Source organism: Elgaria multicarinata, chromosome 21 (genome assembly GCF_023053635.1).
Source record: "Elgaria multicarinata webbii isolate HBS135686 ecotype San Diego chromosome 21, rElgMul1.1.pri, whole genome shotgun sequence".
In the NCBI taxonomy this organism is placed as follows: Eukaryota; Metazoa; Chordata; class Lepidosauria; order Squamata; family Anguidae; genus Elgaria; species Elgaria multicarinata.
Window position 1 is genome coordinate 8,306,189 of NC_086191.1, and position 15,651 is coordinate 8,321,839.

A 15,651-nucleotide genomic window follows, 5' to 3' on the forward strand; every position below is an offset into this window, starting at 1 on the left:
GAGCAGAAGGAATCTTGCAATCCTGGCTGTAGGGGCGTCGGGTCTACAGGGCCCCGTGACCTGCTGCTTGCCAAGGCACAGAGATGGCAAGGCAGGTGGTGGTTGGAGCGGAATGGGACCCAGACCAATCATGCCTGTGTGGACCACAATCCAGGAACAACCTCCTGGTGGATGATGTCTCACCTGTGGCAGAGAGAGAGGGGGCATGTTTGGATCCCCCCCCCCTGCAGTGACGTTTTTCCTTGCACAACCAGAGACCTCCACTCCCTGGAAATGGAGAGGACCATTTTCTGCTCAACAGTTCCTTTACTTGAAAGGCAAAGGATCCTGGGTGGGGTGAAGGACCTAGGAACATTGAGATGAACGTTGAGCCTTCTCTAGCACTCATGTTTCCGTCAGAATGACTTCTCCTTTGTTCCAACTCCCTCAAAGTAACAGAAGCCGTCCGCTGTGGGAAGAGTGCCCCCCCCCCCCCCCAATCTCCTTCCTGGAAAAAGGTTCCTGACAAACTTCTGTTCCTCTTAGTTCTTGCCTGCATCTCTGGAGGTCAGTCATAACCGAGTGACCTTGGAAGTTCAGACTAAAAAATGACTGAAACGGGGCAGGGGACCTGATAACGTGTTTTTCAGACGCATCAAGCACGGATGCTTCCTGTACTGCATGATCCATCATTTAGTACATAAAGCATCCGTGTACTTTGGAATACACGTGTACAGCTTTTTTTGATTGCACGCAGCTCCATCTGTGCATTGCAGGCCGCTGGGAGTTTCAGAAAAGCAGAATCTGCTGCCCTTGTCAGGAAGCCCAAGACGTCCAGCTTTCACATAAATGCTTTGACTTTAAAAGCCCCTCAAGTTTCTGGCCCTCATGGTGGCAGTGAAGTTTGGGAAAACATAGGCATCGTTGGGACCTTTGGACATAATTGTTTTAAAAGCACATGGCCTTTCTTTAGACTCCCAGTGTTCTTCCCATGGATTCCACGTAACGTGGAATACATCCTCGTAGCTCCGTGGGGGCCGTGATTTGTGTTTGTTTCCTAAAAGAGGCACGTTCCTAGTCCTCTCAGCTTGATGAGAAGTTTGCAAATGTGCAAAACGGACGAGCTAGGGCTTGCAATGTTCAATACAGGGGGGAAGGTTACTTGTGTGTGTGTGTTTATACTCTGCACATGCCCCATTTCTGAACGTGTTGCTCTCCCTTCCCAACTGTTCCTCTACAACATTTGAGGCATTATCCCACCCCGCTTTAAAAACAAAAGCCCTAATTTTACAGAAGTAATCGCGCACCAGAAATAAACGGTGCTCTTTGTATCAATATGCGCACTGCCCATCGCTTGGTTGAAGTCGACATGAGGGCAGAAGGCGTTTTCCCCGCTGGTGCCGAATTTGGCTGTTTGGGGACACTTGCCAACAAAAAAAGCCCTGGTTGCAACCAATCCTCCCTCTGTGTGATGTCACAATGCCTGCCGCAGCGCCTGGTTACCGCTCGGTAACATCACCCGTCTCCGAGTGACAGGAAGTGGCGGCCGCTTCTGGTGCCCCAGTGATTCACTTCCAGGTCACGATTTGGTCTAGCGCCCTGTATCAGCTCCCGCTTGAAGGGAGAAGATTTCTAAGGTTGCAATGAGCATGGAGTTCAGGTATTTGTCCGCCTTGTCATTTTGAGGCATCTCTTACCTTTTCTAATGCCACCTCTGATTTAAACACCTGCCGTGTGTCCATTTCTGGAGCTGCCCTGTCTTATCTGGCCATTGGTATAACTTCTTCTCGTAGGATCACCTTTCCCTCTGGTCTTCCCCCCCATAACTGGGGCCATTCCTCTGTTAGAAATGTAATTCCTGGATTTTTGCATGCTCAAACCCATTAATTGACCTGACTGCATGTTAACTGAGGATTATAACTTGACTCCCTCCCAATTAATTGTTGGGGTTAACAAGCAAAGGCCCCAGAATTCAGGCCATACTAACTGCCTCCCTCTTGTTCCAAATTTGACAAAGCAGGATCTTAAAGTGTAAGCTTTTTCTTCCAGTTTGTATTCCGAGACGAGCAGTTCATTTTCCTTTCCTGGTGAATGTGGCCTGGCTTGCAAGCAAAGCCACTCAGACCGCTCACCTGAGTTAGTCACTTTGTGACCTACCTGATCGTCTCAAGGCAATTCCGACTCATTCCAGGCGACTAGCTTGAATGGCTGTTTACAAGACTGTCTTTCTTTTGGATGCTAAAACCATGGGCAGCTGATGGGGCTTGGCTGTGATCACTTTACGTGGCGACCCATTTGCTGCATGCCCACGGGTTTTCTTTTACGGCAGCAAAGGGAAGAGGCACAGTCCCCCAGCCTGGGTCTACCATGTCTCCTAGTGGGATTGGTGGTGGGGTTGCCATTTTGGATGTTCTCTCTCAAGCACGGAACATCTTATGCCGTCCTGCTGCCCTGTATGGAAAAGAACTGTGGTCAGAGATTTCTCAGGCTGGATGATTGACTCTTAAGAAGATGGGCGATACAGACACACATGGAAAGGGAGTTTTGAACGTATGAAGCAGCGTTATACTTAATCAAGCTATCCGTCCCAGTAGCTCAAGAATGGGGAAGACCTCATGGGTCAGGAACGGCGATCCCTGGCCAGAAGTTACAGCCAGTCTACACAAAGACAGTGCATGCGTGTTTGTTTACTTGCAATGCACCCTGGGTAACTCTTGCCATTGGTTCTGCATGCGTTCAGTTTACTCGTTCGCATCTTCGGTCCGCCGGGTTATGCACCTCGATGCGATCAAGCGTTCCGGTCAGTATCACAGATAGGAAACAGGCACGCAGGCAGTGCGGCGAAAAGCCAGGAAACAGGGTTGAGACAAGCCGTACGGCCTTTCATTACTGCCTCCGAGGCGCAGAAGACAACTTTGTACGCGCATCTGCAGTTACCCCGTGTTCAGCCCTTCACACCCAGTTGCACACATGAATGTGTAGAAGTGAAACGGCCACCCCAAATGTATTTGGGTTCTTCCTAGAAGTGGTCCAAACTTTTGAAAATTCAGCCCAAATTTTTTCGGGGTGTGTATTTGTGTTGGTGACAAAAGAGTGTGTGTGTGTGTGTGAAACTGCCTCCCCTGTTTTGTGATCTGGGCGATTGCGGGGGGGGGGGGGGGTTTGAGATTTCAAGCCTGTGGGAGTGCAGATTTACTAGCCTTTCTCCGGTTCTTCACTCTTGCTGGCCACCATGTCTAAATCCCCACGACGTCCTGGAACAACTTTCCCCAAGCTGGTGCCCTCCAGATGTGTTGGACTGCAAGTCCCAGCACCCCCAGCCAGCCTTCTATCTATAGCACCCCTACGCCATGATAGGCCTTCTGGTGTGGGTATGGGTGAAGGCAGAGAATATCCTACTGGCAACATTATGGGAAATGAAAGATGGTGACTCAGAGGAGTGTTGGTGAGTTCCACAGCCCTTGGAGCAACACGTTCTGCTTTCCCTGTCTGCTTCCATTGCAAGCTGTGGCTTAGGGAACGCATATATCTCACCTTCTTCCTTCCACCCCCCACACCAGTTCATTTATTTGTTTGTTTATTTCAGCAGTGACCAGGACAGGGGGCGGCTCACCCCCTCGCCAGATATCATTGTCCTTTCCGATAATGAGGCCTCCAGTCCCCGCTCCAATTCCCGCATGGAAGAGCGGCTCAAGGCTGCCAATCTGGAAATGTTCAAGGTGAGTGCCCCCCCCCCACACACACCTTGGACCTGGGAATGAAGACCCGTTCAGCCGCGAGAGTATATTCAAGCTTGCGGGTTACTCAGAACTTTACTTCAGGCAGAATGGTACAGTAGCTACTCCTTCGTTTGGATCGACGACAAGGCAACGTATTCCAGGAGGGCCTGTGAAGACCCCCGTCTTCAGCGTAACCCTAAGTGAGCTTAGCCAACCTGGCTTCCTCCAAGGAACCTTCTGGCATGCAGATGTACAGGGGTGAAGGAAGTCTGTCACCTAGTGACTGAAGGTGGTATTCCAAGCTTCAAACACACGGGCACATTTAAATTAGTTTTATGAACCCAATGATCCCTAGAGTCCTCTAAGTATGCTTGCCAAGTCTCAGCTGTCTAGGTTTCATGATCGTAGAGCTGTGGGGCCGACAGACAGACGTGCACGCTATGTCTTATTCTCAGAGATGGAGGCGATTGGGAGAGAGGCCCCCTAGGCAATGCTGGATGGAGCCCAGAGGAGATGGCGATCCTGAGCGGATGTGCTTATTTATTTATTTTATTTATTTATTAAATTTATATACCGCCCCATAGCCGGAGCTCTCTGGGCGGTTTACAAAAGCTTCCAAGTGGTCCTTTGCTTCTAAAGGATGGAGGGCATGAGCTTGCCCAGAAAGCGGCGAGCACCTCTCATTATTATTATTATTATTATTATTATTATTATTATTATTATTATTATTATTGCTGTACAGAACAAAATAAAACACAATACAAAACACCCTGCCAAACGGCGTACATTCTATAATCACAGTAACAGACAAACAGGGAGGGGAAAGGCCAACCAGCGCAGGGGACAATAAAACGAATAATGAAAACTACTATCGTCACACTACGGATTATAAGCTTTTGAGAAAAGAACCGTTTTCAAGTAGGATATAAAGACGGAGATCGACGTCGCGGTTCGCAGATGCGCTGGAAGCGAATTCCAGGCCTAGGGGGGAATGGGCGAAGACGAGCGAGAGAAGTAGAAACTCTTGGGCGAGGAAGAGACATGGTGTTATGAGAGCGAAGGGCGCGAGCAGGACAGTAAGGTGAAAGAAGAGATGAGAGATAGGGAGGAGCCAGGCCGTGACAAGCTTTAAAATATATGGTTCGGGTCCAGGTTATTTGAAAGACCGTCTTCTCCCTTATGAGCCTGCCGTGCTTTGAGATCTTCTGGGGAAGCCCTTCTTTCAGTCCCACCTTCTTCACAGGCGCGCTTGGTGGGAACGTGGGAGAGGGCCTTCTCGGTGGCTGCTCCGGTGCTCTGGAACTCTCTTCCCGGGGAAGCTAGGCTGGCTCCGTCCTTGATGGGCTTTCGGAAGCAGGCTAAAACTTGTTTGTTCCAGCAGGCCTTGGGAGAATAATCTGGCCCTCCATCTACGTTAATGTCTTATAATTTTGTTCTGTATTTTATGGTTTTGTTTTATATTTTAAACTTTGTAAGGTCGCCTTGAGGCAAAGGCGGGATAATAATAATAATAATAATAATAATAATAATAATAATAATAATAATAGTCAAAAGGAGACACTTGTATTGAATTCTGTTAGGAGATAGGGTGCCAGTGAAGGGGTTTTAGAAGCGGGGTGACGTGATCAAAACGACGAGCCAGAAAACGCTGCGCCCCCTCTCTCTGCAGGGCAAAGGCATCGAGGAGAGGCAGCAGCTCATCAAACAGCTCCGGGACGAGCTGCGGCTGGAGGAGGCCCGGCTGGTGCTGCTGAAGAAGCTACGGCAGAGCCAGCTGCAGAAAGAGAACGTGGTACAGAAGGTGATGCGTCAGCCAGCGGCTGGGCGGGCACGCAGGGGGGTCCCGGACTTCATCCGTGCGCCTTGAGAAGTTAAGCCGCCGTGTCGGATGCGTCCGCCACGCAAGGAGACGGCTCTCCTCTCCATATACGGGCAGCTACATAATCCCGAAGGAGGGAGTTAGAATCCACCGGGAGTCCCGTAATTCTCAGAAGCGGCTCCCTCGCCTGCAAAGCACAGCCCCATCGCTGAGGCCTGACCGAGTGGGCGGCTGGAATGCCAAGAAGGCCTCTTTAAGTGGGTTTCCCAGAGTTGCAAGGGGAGCAGAGCCTCCCCCTTCCTTCTAGGAACTGATTGAGGAAAGCACATGTCATCTTTCCTGGGTGTCCAAGGAACCTTGCTCCCGGTTTTGATCCAGGGAACGTCTGCTCCAGGCGTTGGAGGTCTTGGAAACGCTCCTCTGATTTCTCCGTGGGCCATCACAAGCGTCTCCCTGTTTTCTCCAGGCCTGTTCAGACGACATGCTAAGCCATGATGTTTAAGTGTTTAAACATCATGGGCTAGTGTGTCATGTGTGAGGCATTTCCCCTAACCATGGTGGCTACATAACCACAATTTAAATGCCCTCACTAACTACATCCTGCAGAAGGGTTAGCGGTCCTAACCATGGCTTAGTGTGTCGTCTGTGCTTAACTGCCGTAGTGCTGCCATTAGAGATGTGAATAATCTTGCATAACAGGTCCTCTCTCTTCCTCTCTGCTAGACTCCGGTTGTCCAAAACGCAGCATCTATTGTCCAGCCATCTCCTGCCCATGTCGGACAGCAGGCTCTGTCCAAAATTCCCTCCCGGCCTGGAGCTCAAGGGGTTGAACCCCAAAACCTCCGAACATTACAGGTAAGAGGCCTTCAATAAGCGGTGTGTGGGCTTCTGTGTTCTATCTCTGGAGCTGCGCATTCCTGGGACATGGAGACCTAGCCCTTGTGGTTGTGCTAGAAGATGATACTCTTCTAAATGTAAACAGCTCAAGTCTCACAAAAGCAGGTGTTCACAGGTGCTGCCGATCTTGGCCAAGTTAAATGCCAGAGAAAGAAGGTCCGGAGAACGTGGGCAGAAAAAGAACAGAATGAAATTTAACAAGTGCGGGGGGTGGGGGGAAACAAATACACAGTTTTAAGATGGGATGTGGAGCTACATGGCTTCACAACAGTATTTGTGAAAAGGATCTTGGAGTTGGCGTCAATCCCAAACTGAATATGAGCCAGCACTGTGACGCAGCTGCAAAAAAGGCAAAGGCGATTTCAGTTGGCATCAGTAGAAGTATAGTTTCGAAATCATGGGAAGTAATAGCTCCGAATACCGTGTTCCATTCTGGACACCTCATTTTAAGAAATTCTGGTATTTCAGGACGGTCATTTCTCCTCTGAGCGGGAAGCTGCTGAACCCAAACTTCTCCCAGGAGGCAAGAAGCAGGCATGTCACTGAGCTTTATTGCATATGTCAGAGCAGCTCAATTACCTGCCTTGTCTGCTCACACCCATCTGCACGTAATTATCTCAGAACCATGAGTTCTTCATGCTCACTTTCTTCATGAATTTGACTGCCGGGGGCTGGGTAGGTTCACTCCTGCTTTCCCTTCTTTATGCGCATATTTTGGGAGATCGACTGCATAGTGCAAGCAAAGCACTATCTCTTCCCACCTGCAGGGTGCGAACAAAACACTATCCTCCAAAACCGGATGTGCACGAATGCTCTCCCCCAGCAGCCCTATGCAGGGCTGCTCATAAATCAACAGCAACACAAAACAGTCATGGAAACAATGCAAGCGGTGTTTAAAAATAAATTGCTCAGTGAATGCTCTTGTAGCAAGTCTTTAGGACTCTTTGCCTGCGGCCAGTCCCGTGCTTTTTTGGGGTGGGGACACCTGATCTCCTCAGTCCTTTTGCTTCACGTTGCAAAGATAAGCCGAGAACAACACTTGGTAGTTTTAAGAGCTGTCTAGAAGGCCATGTGGTTGTTCCGGAGCCGCTTGAGTACGTACCTGCAATACCTGGGAGATATCATAGAATCATAGAATAGTAGAGTTGGAAGGGGCCTATAAGGCCATCGAGTCCAACCCCCTGCTCAATGCAGGAATCCACCCTACAGCATCCCTGACAGATGGTTGTCCAGCTGCTGCTTGAAGGCCTCTAGTGTTGGAGAGCCCACAACCTCCCTAGGTAACTGGTTCCATTGTCGTACAGCTCTAACAGTCAGGACGTTTTTCCTGATGTCCAGCTGGAATCTAGGTTCCTGTCACTTGAGCCTGTTATTCCGTGTCCTGCACTCTGGGAGGATCGCGAAGAGATCCTGGCCCTCCTCTGTGTGACAACCTTTCAAGTATTTGAAGAGTGCTGTCATGTCTCCCCTCCATCTTCTCTTCTCCAGGCTAAACAGGCCCCGTTCTTTCAGTCTCTCTTCATAGGGCTTTGTTTCCAGACCCCTGATCATCCTGGTTGCCCTCCTCTGAACACGCTCCAGCTTGTCTGCGTCCTTCCTGAATTGTGGAGCCCAGAACTGGACGCAATACTCTAAATGAGGCCTAACCAGGGCCGAATAGAGAGGAACCAGCACCTCCCGCGATTTGGAAGCTCTGCTTCTCTTAATGCAGCCCCAAATAGCATTTGCCTTTCTTGCAGCCATATCGCACTATTGGCTCATATTCAGCTTATGATCTACAACAATTCCAAGATCCTTCTCATTTGTAGCAAATGCCTAGCTTTGAACGGAGGAAGCCCATCTCTTGTTCCCACTGCTTGCAGGTTCTGCTGTCCTACCTGAAAAGAGCAGAGTGGATTTTCCCTTTGTAGCAGGCGAGGGCGCCTAGCTCTTTCCGAGAAAATCCCCCCCTTCTTTTTTCCTCACCGTTGTGGCAGCGGTTCCCAGAAATGCATCATCGCTGCCTTGACCTTTTTAATGCATGAGCGCCACGAGGGGGAAGGGAAGAGGGCCCGTCCCTTTCATCTGCGTCCACGCACTCCGTGTCAGCATCGTTCCTTTCACGGGGAGCGGTTCCCCTTTAGCGAGGTTCATGACGACCCCCGTGCCCTTCTGTAGGAAATGTCACAGATTCAAAGATGCGGAGACCCCTCGGGGAAAGTTACAAATGGGTTTTGTGCTCACGTCTTTCTGTGACTCTGAGATAAGCAGGTGGCACACCTGCCCAGCGAGGGAAGGAACATAAGCCAGCCCCTTGGTCCATGTGTTGACAATGGCCCCATTCAGAAGACACCTTAAACCACGGTTTTAACCATAGTGACTAAACCTGTGTGACAACCTTTCAATACTTGAAAGGTTGTCACACAGAGGAGGGCCAGGATCTCTTCTCGATCCTCCCAGAGTGCAGGACACGGAATAATGGACTCAAGTGACAGGAAGCCAGATTCCAGCTGGACATCAGGAAAAACTTCCTTACTGTTAGAGCAGTACGACAATGGAACCAGTGACCTAGGGAGGTGGTGGGCTCTTCTCCCACACTAGAGGCATTCAAGAGGCAGCTGGACAACTATCTGTCAGGAATGCTTTAGGGTGGATTCCTGCATTGAGCAGGGGGTTGGACTCGATGGCCTTGTAGGCCCCTTCCAACTCTGCTATTCTATGATTCTATGATAAAGCAAAAAGCTGTATTCATCATTGTTGAAGTCATGGTTTAAGGCGTCTTCTGAACGGGGCCTATACCGGCTAGCAGCAACACACTACCATTTCAGGCAGGGGGTGGTCTTCCCCAGCCGTACCTACAGACGCCAGGGGTTGAGCCGGGGACGCTCTGCGTGCCGAGCAGGTGATCTGCCGCTTTGCTGTGGGGTTCTTCTCCTTCAAAAGAAACAAGATCCCAGTCCTCGTGATCCTGTAGAGAGGGCTGATTTGGGAGTTCGGTTCAAATCCACTGTTTCTAAAGTTGTTTGTAGTTGTTTTTAGATGAATGTTTTTGTGTATGTTGCATGTTTTTGTGGTTTAAAATTGTGAATGTTGTTTTTAATTGTTTTAATCTTAAATAACCCGCCCAGAGAGAGTCATAGAATCATAGAATAGTAGAGTTGGAAGGGGCCTATGAGGCCATTGAGTCCAACCCCCTGCTCAGTGCAGGAATCCACCTTCAAGTCATACCTGACAGGTGGTTGTCCAGCTGCCTCTTGAAGCCCTCTAGTGTGGGAGAGCCCACGACCTCCGTAGGTCATGGGTTCCATTGTCGTACCGCTCTAACAGTCAGGATGTTTTTCCTGATGCCCAGCCGGAATCTGGCTTCCTGTCACTTGAGCCCATGATTCCATGTCCTGCACTCTGGCAGAAGAGATCCTGGCCCTCCTCTGGGTGACAACCTTCCAAGTATTTGAAGAGTGCTATCTTGTCTGCACGCAATCTTCTCTTCTCCAGGCTAAATATGCCCAGTTCTTTCATAGCTTCGGCTTTGGGGCGGTATAGAAATGTCATAAATAATCATAATAGTTCCCTTACATTGAGTCGGAGCATTGGTCCATCTAGCTCAGTATTGTCTACACAGATTGGCAACAGCTCTCCAGGGATTCAGGAAGCAGCCGTTCTCAGCCTGACCTGGGGGTTGAGTGTGGCTTGTTTTGAATCGTGGGTTATTTGTTGAACTGCAGGGTCATCGTGTTGTCTGAACCTGGGACCTTTGTCTACAGGGAGGCTTTTTAACCATGCAGTGTGGCTTATTTTATTTTTTCCAAACAAGCTACCTTGAGAACCCCTGGTTTGTTGCTGGGTTTGTTCGTGGTGGTGAACAGGCCACTCTGGCGGCATTCAGACAACACGATAACCCACCCTGAGGAAAACGTGCTGCGTTCAGGATGCACACTAACCCACAGTCCAACAAACAACCCATAGGTCAAAACTCCCCACCGTCAACCACTGAGTGTTGTGTGAACCCCTGGAGATGCTGAGAACTTCTGCCTGCAAAGCAGATGTTTTCCCAGGCCCCCTTTTTAGTTTAGGGGGGGAAATAATTGAGGAGTTGCCAGCGAGCCAGCCATGCTCTTTTCCAGGGCATTCCATTCCATTCTCCCTTTCCCCCCATTTTTCCGGTTCTTTCCTCCCTCTTTTTCACAGATCGCTCTGCTGGGGCGACAGAAAGCAAGGGCACTCGAAGGATGCGTTTGGGCCAGGCAGGGGGGTGGGTACAAGGGTCCAGGTGTCCTTAACCATGGGGCTGAGATGGAGGAAATGCCTCTCCCTGTGGTGATGGACCAGCCGGTCTCCCTCTCTATTTGTCTCTCGACAGTTGGCAGAGACCTTTCTTACTCCGGCTGACTTCCCATCGGATCTGCTGTTTTATCTTTTTAAACCAGTCAGATGTTGGAAACTTCAGCACCTGCTGCCTTTTTGAGGTTTCCACGGCTGACGTTTTGCTGTGTTCATGGTTTTGTTTTTAAATCGAGGGGGAGAGTTGTGGTGTGTGTGTGTGTGTGTGTGTGTGTGTGTGTGTGTCGATTATTACTTTCAATAGAAAAGCAGGATGACCATTGGGTAGGTGGCCTGATGCCTTCCAGTGGTTTTGGACTACAACTCCCAGCATTCCTGACCCTTGGCCGTGCTGGCTGGGGCTTCTGGGAGTCGAAGTCCGAAAGGCCTGGAGGGTGCCGGGTCGGGCAAAGCAATACTGAGCTCAAAGGGCCGCTGCTGTGTCCGAATCGGGTAGCTACCGATATTCCTGTCTGAAGATGGGAGTTCAGGATGGTCCTGGCTAGCGAAGCGGGGTTGGGGACGTGCCTTCTAGGTGGTCCCGGGCCCCCGCGGAAGCGGCACACGGCCTCCCCCTAGCTTCCCCCTCTTGACGCGTGCTCGCTCTTTCCCTTTTCGTCTCTGTGGGCAGGGTCACAGCGTCATCCGGTCCGCCACCAACACGGCCCTCCCCCACATGCTGATGTCCCAGCGCGTCATTGCGCCGAACCCCACCCAGCTCCAAGGGCAGCGCATCCCCCCCAAACCGGGCCTCATCCGCACCACCACTCCGAGCATGAGCCCTGCCATCAGCTACCAGCCAGTGAGTAACACCGTCCCAGGGAGGCGGCCGCAGGGCGCGGCTCTGGTACCCAACGTGGGGGGTTGCGGGGGACGGGAGATTGCGGCCGCTGCCGAAGAGGTGTCCTGGCCATCTCTCTGTTGCGTAGCAGCCCACGGTTTCCGTTCCACAAGTTAGCAGACGGCCTTCATTTCGATGCGTGGGGAGCAGGCAAAACTGGCAGAAGCGTTGCGGCTAGAGAAAGGCTCTCCAGGAAGGAGCTCCGGCTGATATTGTGGAATTCCCAGCCAGGCGCCGTTCCTTCGTTTTCAGCGTCTGCTCAAGTCGTCTTTTGATTTCGACCGCCTTTTCCTGACTGACCAGCCATGGTTCTACCGCATAACTCGATTTTAAATATTTTTTTTATTTTTTTCTATTCTGATGCTTTTCTTCTTGACGGTTTGCTGCTCGGGAATCTTCTTTTTCGGATACGCTTTTTTAAAAAGAAAGTAAATAAATACCGAGTCGAAAAGTTGATTCAGGCTGCTAAAAGCGCAGCCGTGCCGCTTCCAACGCAAAGCCAGCAGCCCGGCCGAAGAGATCTCAAATCGGTTACTCTGGCCTCAAGACTCCTCTTCGCACTCATCTTGCCTTCCGCAAGATGCGGTGGCGGCCGCCCACTTGGTGGGTTTTGGAGGGGGGGCCACGCAGATACTTGGAGGAGGCCCTGCCACTATTTATTTATTGCATTTATTTACAACGTTTGCATACTGTTCCGCATCTAGAGGGATTCCAGAGCGGCAAACAAGAAAAGATACAAAGATAAGATAAAAGAATAAAACTTCAAGTTAAAATTAAGTGGGGGTGGGGGAGAAAGACCTCTGATAAAAACGGTAGCTGGTCAGTCAAGGAAGACTTCCTGGAATAAAGGTGTTTTCAGGAGGTGCCAGAAACAAGACGGTGACCTCTAGAGGCCGGGAGTTCCATAGAAGGGGGGCCACCACACTGAAGGCCCTTCTCCAGGTGGAGTCCAGTCATAGGTCCAGCCAGGCGCCTGCCCTCTGGTGACCTCAATGACCAGGCAGGTTGATAAGGGAGAAGGTGCCAAATTGAACACCTGTATTCACGTGAGCCCTTAAGCGGCAGACAACGGGGGTGCCCTTCGGTGTCCACTGTGAGTGCAGGGTCACCAACTCTGGGCTCTCCCCTCCCTAACTCCTCCTCCTTTCTCCCCCGCCCCCCGTCCTCCTGACGCTCTCCCTCCTCAGCAGTCCAGCTCGGCGGTCCCCTGCCAGCGCACCGCGTCCTCCGCCATCTACATGAACCTTGCCTCCCACATCCAGCCGGGCACGGTGAACCGGGTGTCGTCACCGCTGCCTAGCCCCAGCGCGCTCAACGACGCCGCCAACTCCCAGGCGGCCGCCAAGCTCGCCTTGCGCAAGCAGCTGGAAAAGACCCTGCTGGAGATCCCGCCCCCCAAACCGCCCGCCCCCCTGCTCCACTTCCTGCCCAGCGCGGCCAACAGCGAGTTCATCTACATGGTGGGGCTTGAGGAAGTGGTGCAGAGCGTCATCGACAGCCAAGGTAAAGGACGCTGGCGGGGGGGAGACCGGGGGGGGGACGGGACAGACATAACTGTACTCTAGGGGGGCTGGACATGCCCGGCCCACGAAACCTGAGCCACTTTTATGGGCTCTTTTTGCATGACGGATTTAGCGTCTGCTAATCGCCGGGCGTCTGATCCTAAGCTCTGATCCCCGGAAATAGCGCCCCCCCCCCCCCCCGTGAGAAGGGAAGGCTTTCCTCCGAGTGACGGCTCTTCCCGCCTGCCTCTCCTCCCCCTCCCCCCCCGGTCCTTCCAGGCAAAGGCTGCGCCTCCCTCCTGCGAGTGGAGCCGTTCGTTTGTGCCCAGTGCCGCACGGACTTCACCCCGCACTGGAAGCAGGAGAAGAACGGCAAGATCCTGTGCGAGCAGTGCATGACCTCCAACCAGAAGAAGGCGCTCAAGGCCGAGCACACCAACCGGCTGAAGAACGCCTTTGTCAAAGCGCTGCAGCAGGAGCAGGCGAGTTCCCGTCACCCTGCGAGAGGGAGGGAGGGAGGGAGGGAGGCTGGCCGAGCTTGGATGGGAAAGTCTTCTCCTGTTGAAATCTTCTTCACCGAGGATAGGCTTCTGCTGTGTTTACATGATGTGTATAAAATGCTTCGGAAACTGAGCACTTGCCCTCATTTCCCCCCCAAGGGGCCCTGGGAACTGTAGTTTTCCTGGGGCTTTCCCCCAAAGGGCCCTGGGAACCGTAGATTTCCCCCAAGGGGCCCTGGGAACCGTAGATTTCCCCCAAGGGGCCCTGGGAACTGTAGATTTCCTGTGGTTTTCCTCCAAGGGGCCCTGGGAACGGTAGTTTTGCTGTGGTTTTCCTCCAAGGGGCCCTGGGAACGGTAGTTTTCCTGGGGCTTTCCCCCAAGGGGCCCTGGGAACGGTAGTTTTCCTGGGGCTTTCCCCCAAGGGGCCCTGGGAACCGTAGTTTTCCCCAAGGGGCCCTGGGAACCGTAGTTTTGGAAAGCAGCTGAGGAATTACCTGTTGGCGTTGCCACCTTCTTTTAGAGTTCCTAGAAAGGGAAGAGTGCGACAGGGTTTGAAACGAGATGGATGGGGGTGGAGGTGGGGAGCGCGGGCACCAGCCCTGCGCTGGCCTTTCCGGGCTGGAGGGCTGCCGCCAGGTCCCGGCCCCCCAGCCCAGCTTGTGACGGTCTCCTTCCTCTCCTCCCCACAGGAGATAGAGCAACGGCTGCAGCAGCAGGCCGCCTTGTCCCCCACCGCCGCTCCCGCCAGCGTGTCCAGCGTCAGCAAACAGGAGAGCATCATGCGGCACCACACGCTCCGCCAGGTGAGCAGCCCCCGGAGGCTCCCCCCATCCGTCTTCAGCCCCACTCTCTGTTCCCACCGCTGGCGGGTGAGCCCTCTGCCCCTCGGTTCCGCCCTGGCTGAGTTCTCATTTGGCTCCCAGGCCTCGATCGTCCCCATCTGTGAAATGGGCGCTGTGTGCGGGGGGTGGGCGGGATTACCAAGCTTTTCTGTCCCCTGAAGGTGTGGGCATCGCATAGGAAGCCTGGACAAGGGTAGCCAAAGGGCCGCCCAGCCCAGCCCTCGGCGGCGCCCTGGCTTTCCCCCAGCCTGCTTTGCTTTCTTTCAAGCGAGCACCAAATGGCAGGTAAGGAGAGCTTCGCTAAGCCCTCACGTCGGTGGACACGCCAACTCCATCTTCGAGAATCTGCAAATAACTGCGCTGCAGGCCGTTTGCCGTGGCTGGGCCATGGGGGCGTTTCGCGCGCGACACTCAAATCACCCGCTGTTCCGTTCCCTCCTCCAGGCGCCACAACCCCAGAACACCCTGCAGCGCGGCATCCCCACCTCGGCCCGCTCCATGCTGTCCAACTTTGCACAGGCCCCACAACTCTCCGTCGCGGGCGGCCTCCTCGGCATGCCAGGTATGACAGGCGCGGGGGGGGGAAGGGGAGGTATAGCAGGAGAGGCTCTCGCACAACGTACGCTGTGCCGGTCAGTTGCAGAGCAGATCACGAGGGAGGTTGGCTCAGACCCTGGAAGAGAGAGGATCACGTCGAGGGAGGTTCCTTGCTTGGCCGGGGGCGGGGGGGCGCTCAAATTCAGGCCGAGTTTCTCAGCCATCAGACTAGCAAAAGGCAGCCAGACTCCGGGCGGCAGTGGGGAAAGGAAGTATATTGTGGGACCCCCTGCATGCCGTGCTAGGAGAGATTCCAGCCTCTTTTATTTTGTGCCCTATGGAAATCCACGGAGAAAGAAGCTTGCTTTCCTTTGCATTACGTCCCACCCACCCCTCATTTGCACGCCCCCACCCTGGGTTCCGTTACTCGGTCACACCAGAGCGTGATCATACGGGTGCTGGAGCTAAGAGATCACGCGGGCTTCTCTTATTTCTCCGTTTTCAGTCTCTGGCTTTTCTCCCCTCCGTTCTCTTCCTCAGCGGCTAATTTTCCTTGCTGCTCCCCCTCCCAGCTCTTCGGGAAAATTAGCCGACAGAGACAGAGAGGGACAGCGGCCGGCAAAAGTCACCCCAGTGGGGCTTAAAAAGCGGGGTTGGAACGACTCGGGGCCGAGGAATGAGCCAGACGTTCGATGCTCCGCGTCTGGCGGCCTC

General features: G+C 52.8%; 2 protein-coding genes across 7 annotated transcripts in view; one reads left to right on the forward strand and one right to left on the reverse strand.

Annotated features, from left to right (window-relative positions):
- SLC27A3 (solute carrier family 27 member 3) overlaps nt 1-15,651 on the reverse strand; it is a 270,600-nt gene that overhangs the window by 176,072 nt on the left and 78,877 nt on the right. The gene's annotated exons all lie outside the window — the stretch shown is intronic.
- Nucleotides 1-15,651, forward strand: part of GATAD2B (GATA zinc finger domain containing 2B) — a 70,353-nt gene that overhangs the window by 52,548 nt on the left and 2,154 nt on the right. For 4 of the 6 annotated variants that reach the window (XM_063145981.1, XM_063145980.1, XM_063145979.1 and 1 more), the window contains exons 3-10: nt 3,566-3,698; nt 5,368-5,499; nt 6,241-6,372; nt 11,345-11,515; nt 12,742-13,057; nt 13,336-13,538; nt 14,248-14,361; nt 14,845-14,962. In XM_063145981.1, coding sequence (XP_063002051.1) covers nt 3,566-3,698; nt 5,368-5,499; nt 6,241-6,372; nt 11,345-11,515; nt 12,742-13,057; nt 13,336-13,538; nt 14,248-14,361; nt 14,845-14,962 — 1,319 coding nt within the window. The remainder of the gene's footprint in view (nt 1-3,565; nt 3,699-5,367; nt 5,500-6,240; nt 6,373-11,344; nt 11,516-12,741; nt 13,058-13,335; nt 13,539-14,247; nt 14,362-14,844; nt 14,963-15,651) is intronic. The other 2 variants (XM_063145984.1, XM_063145982.1) reach the window with 2 other exon arrangements.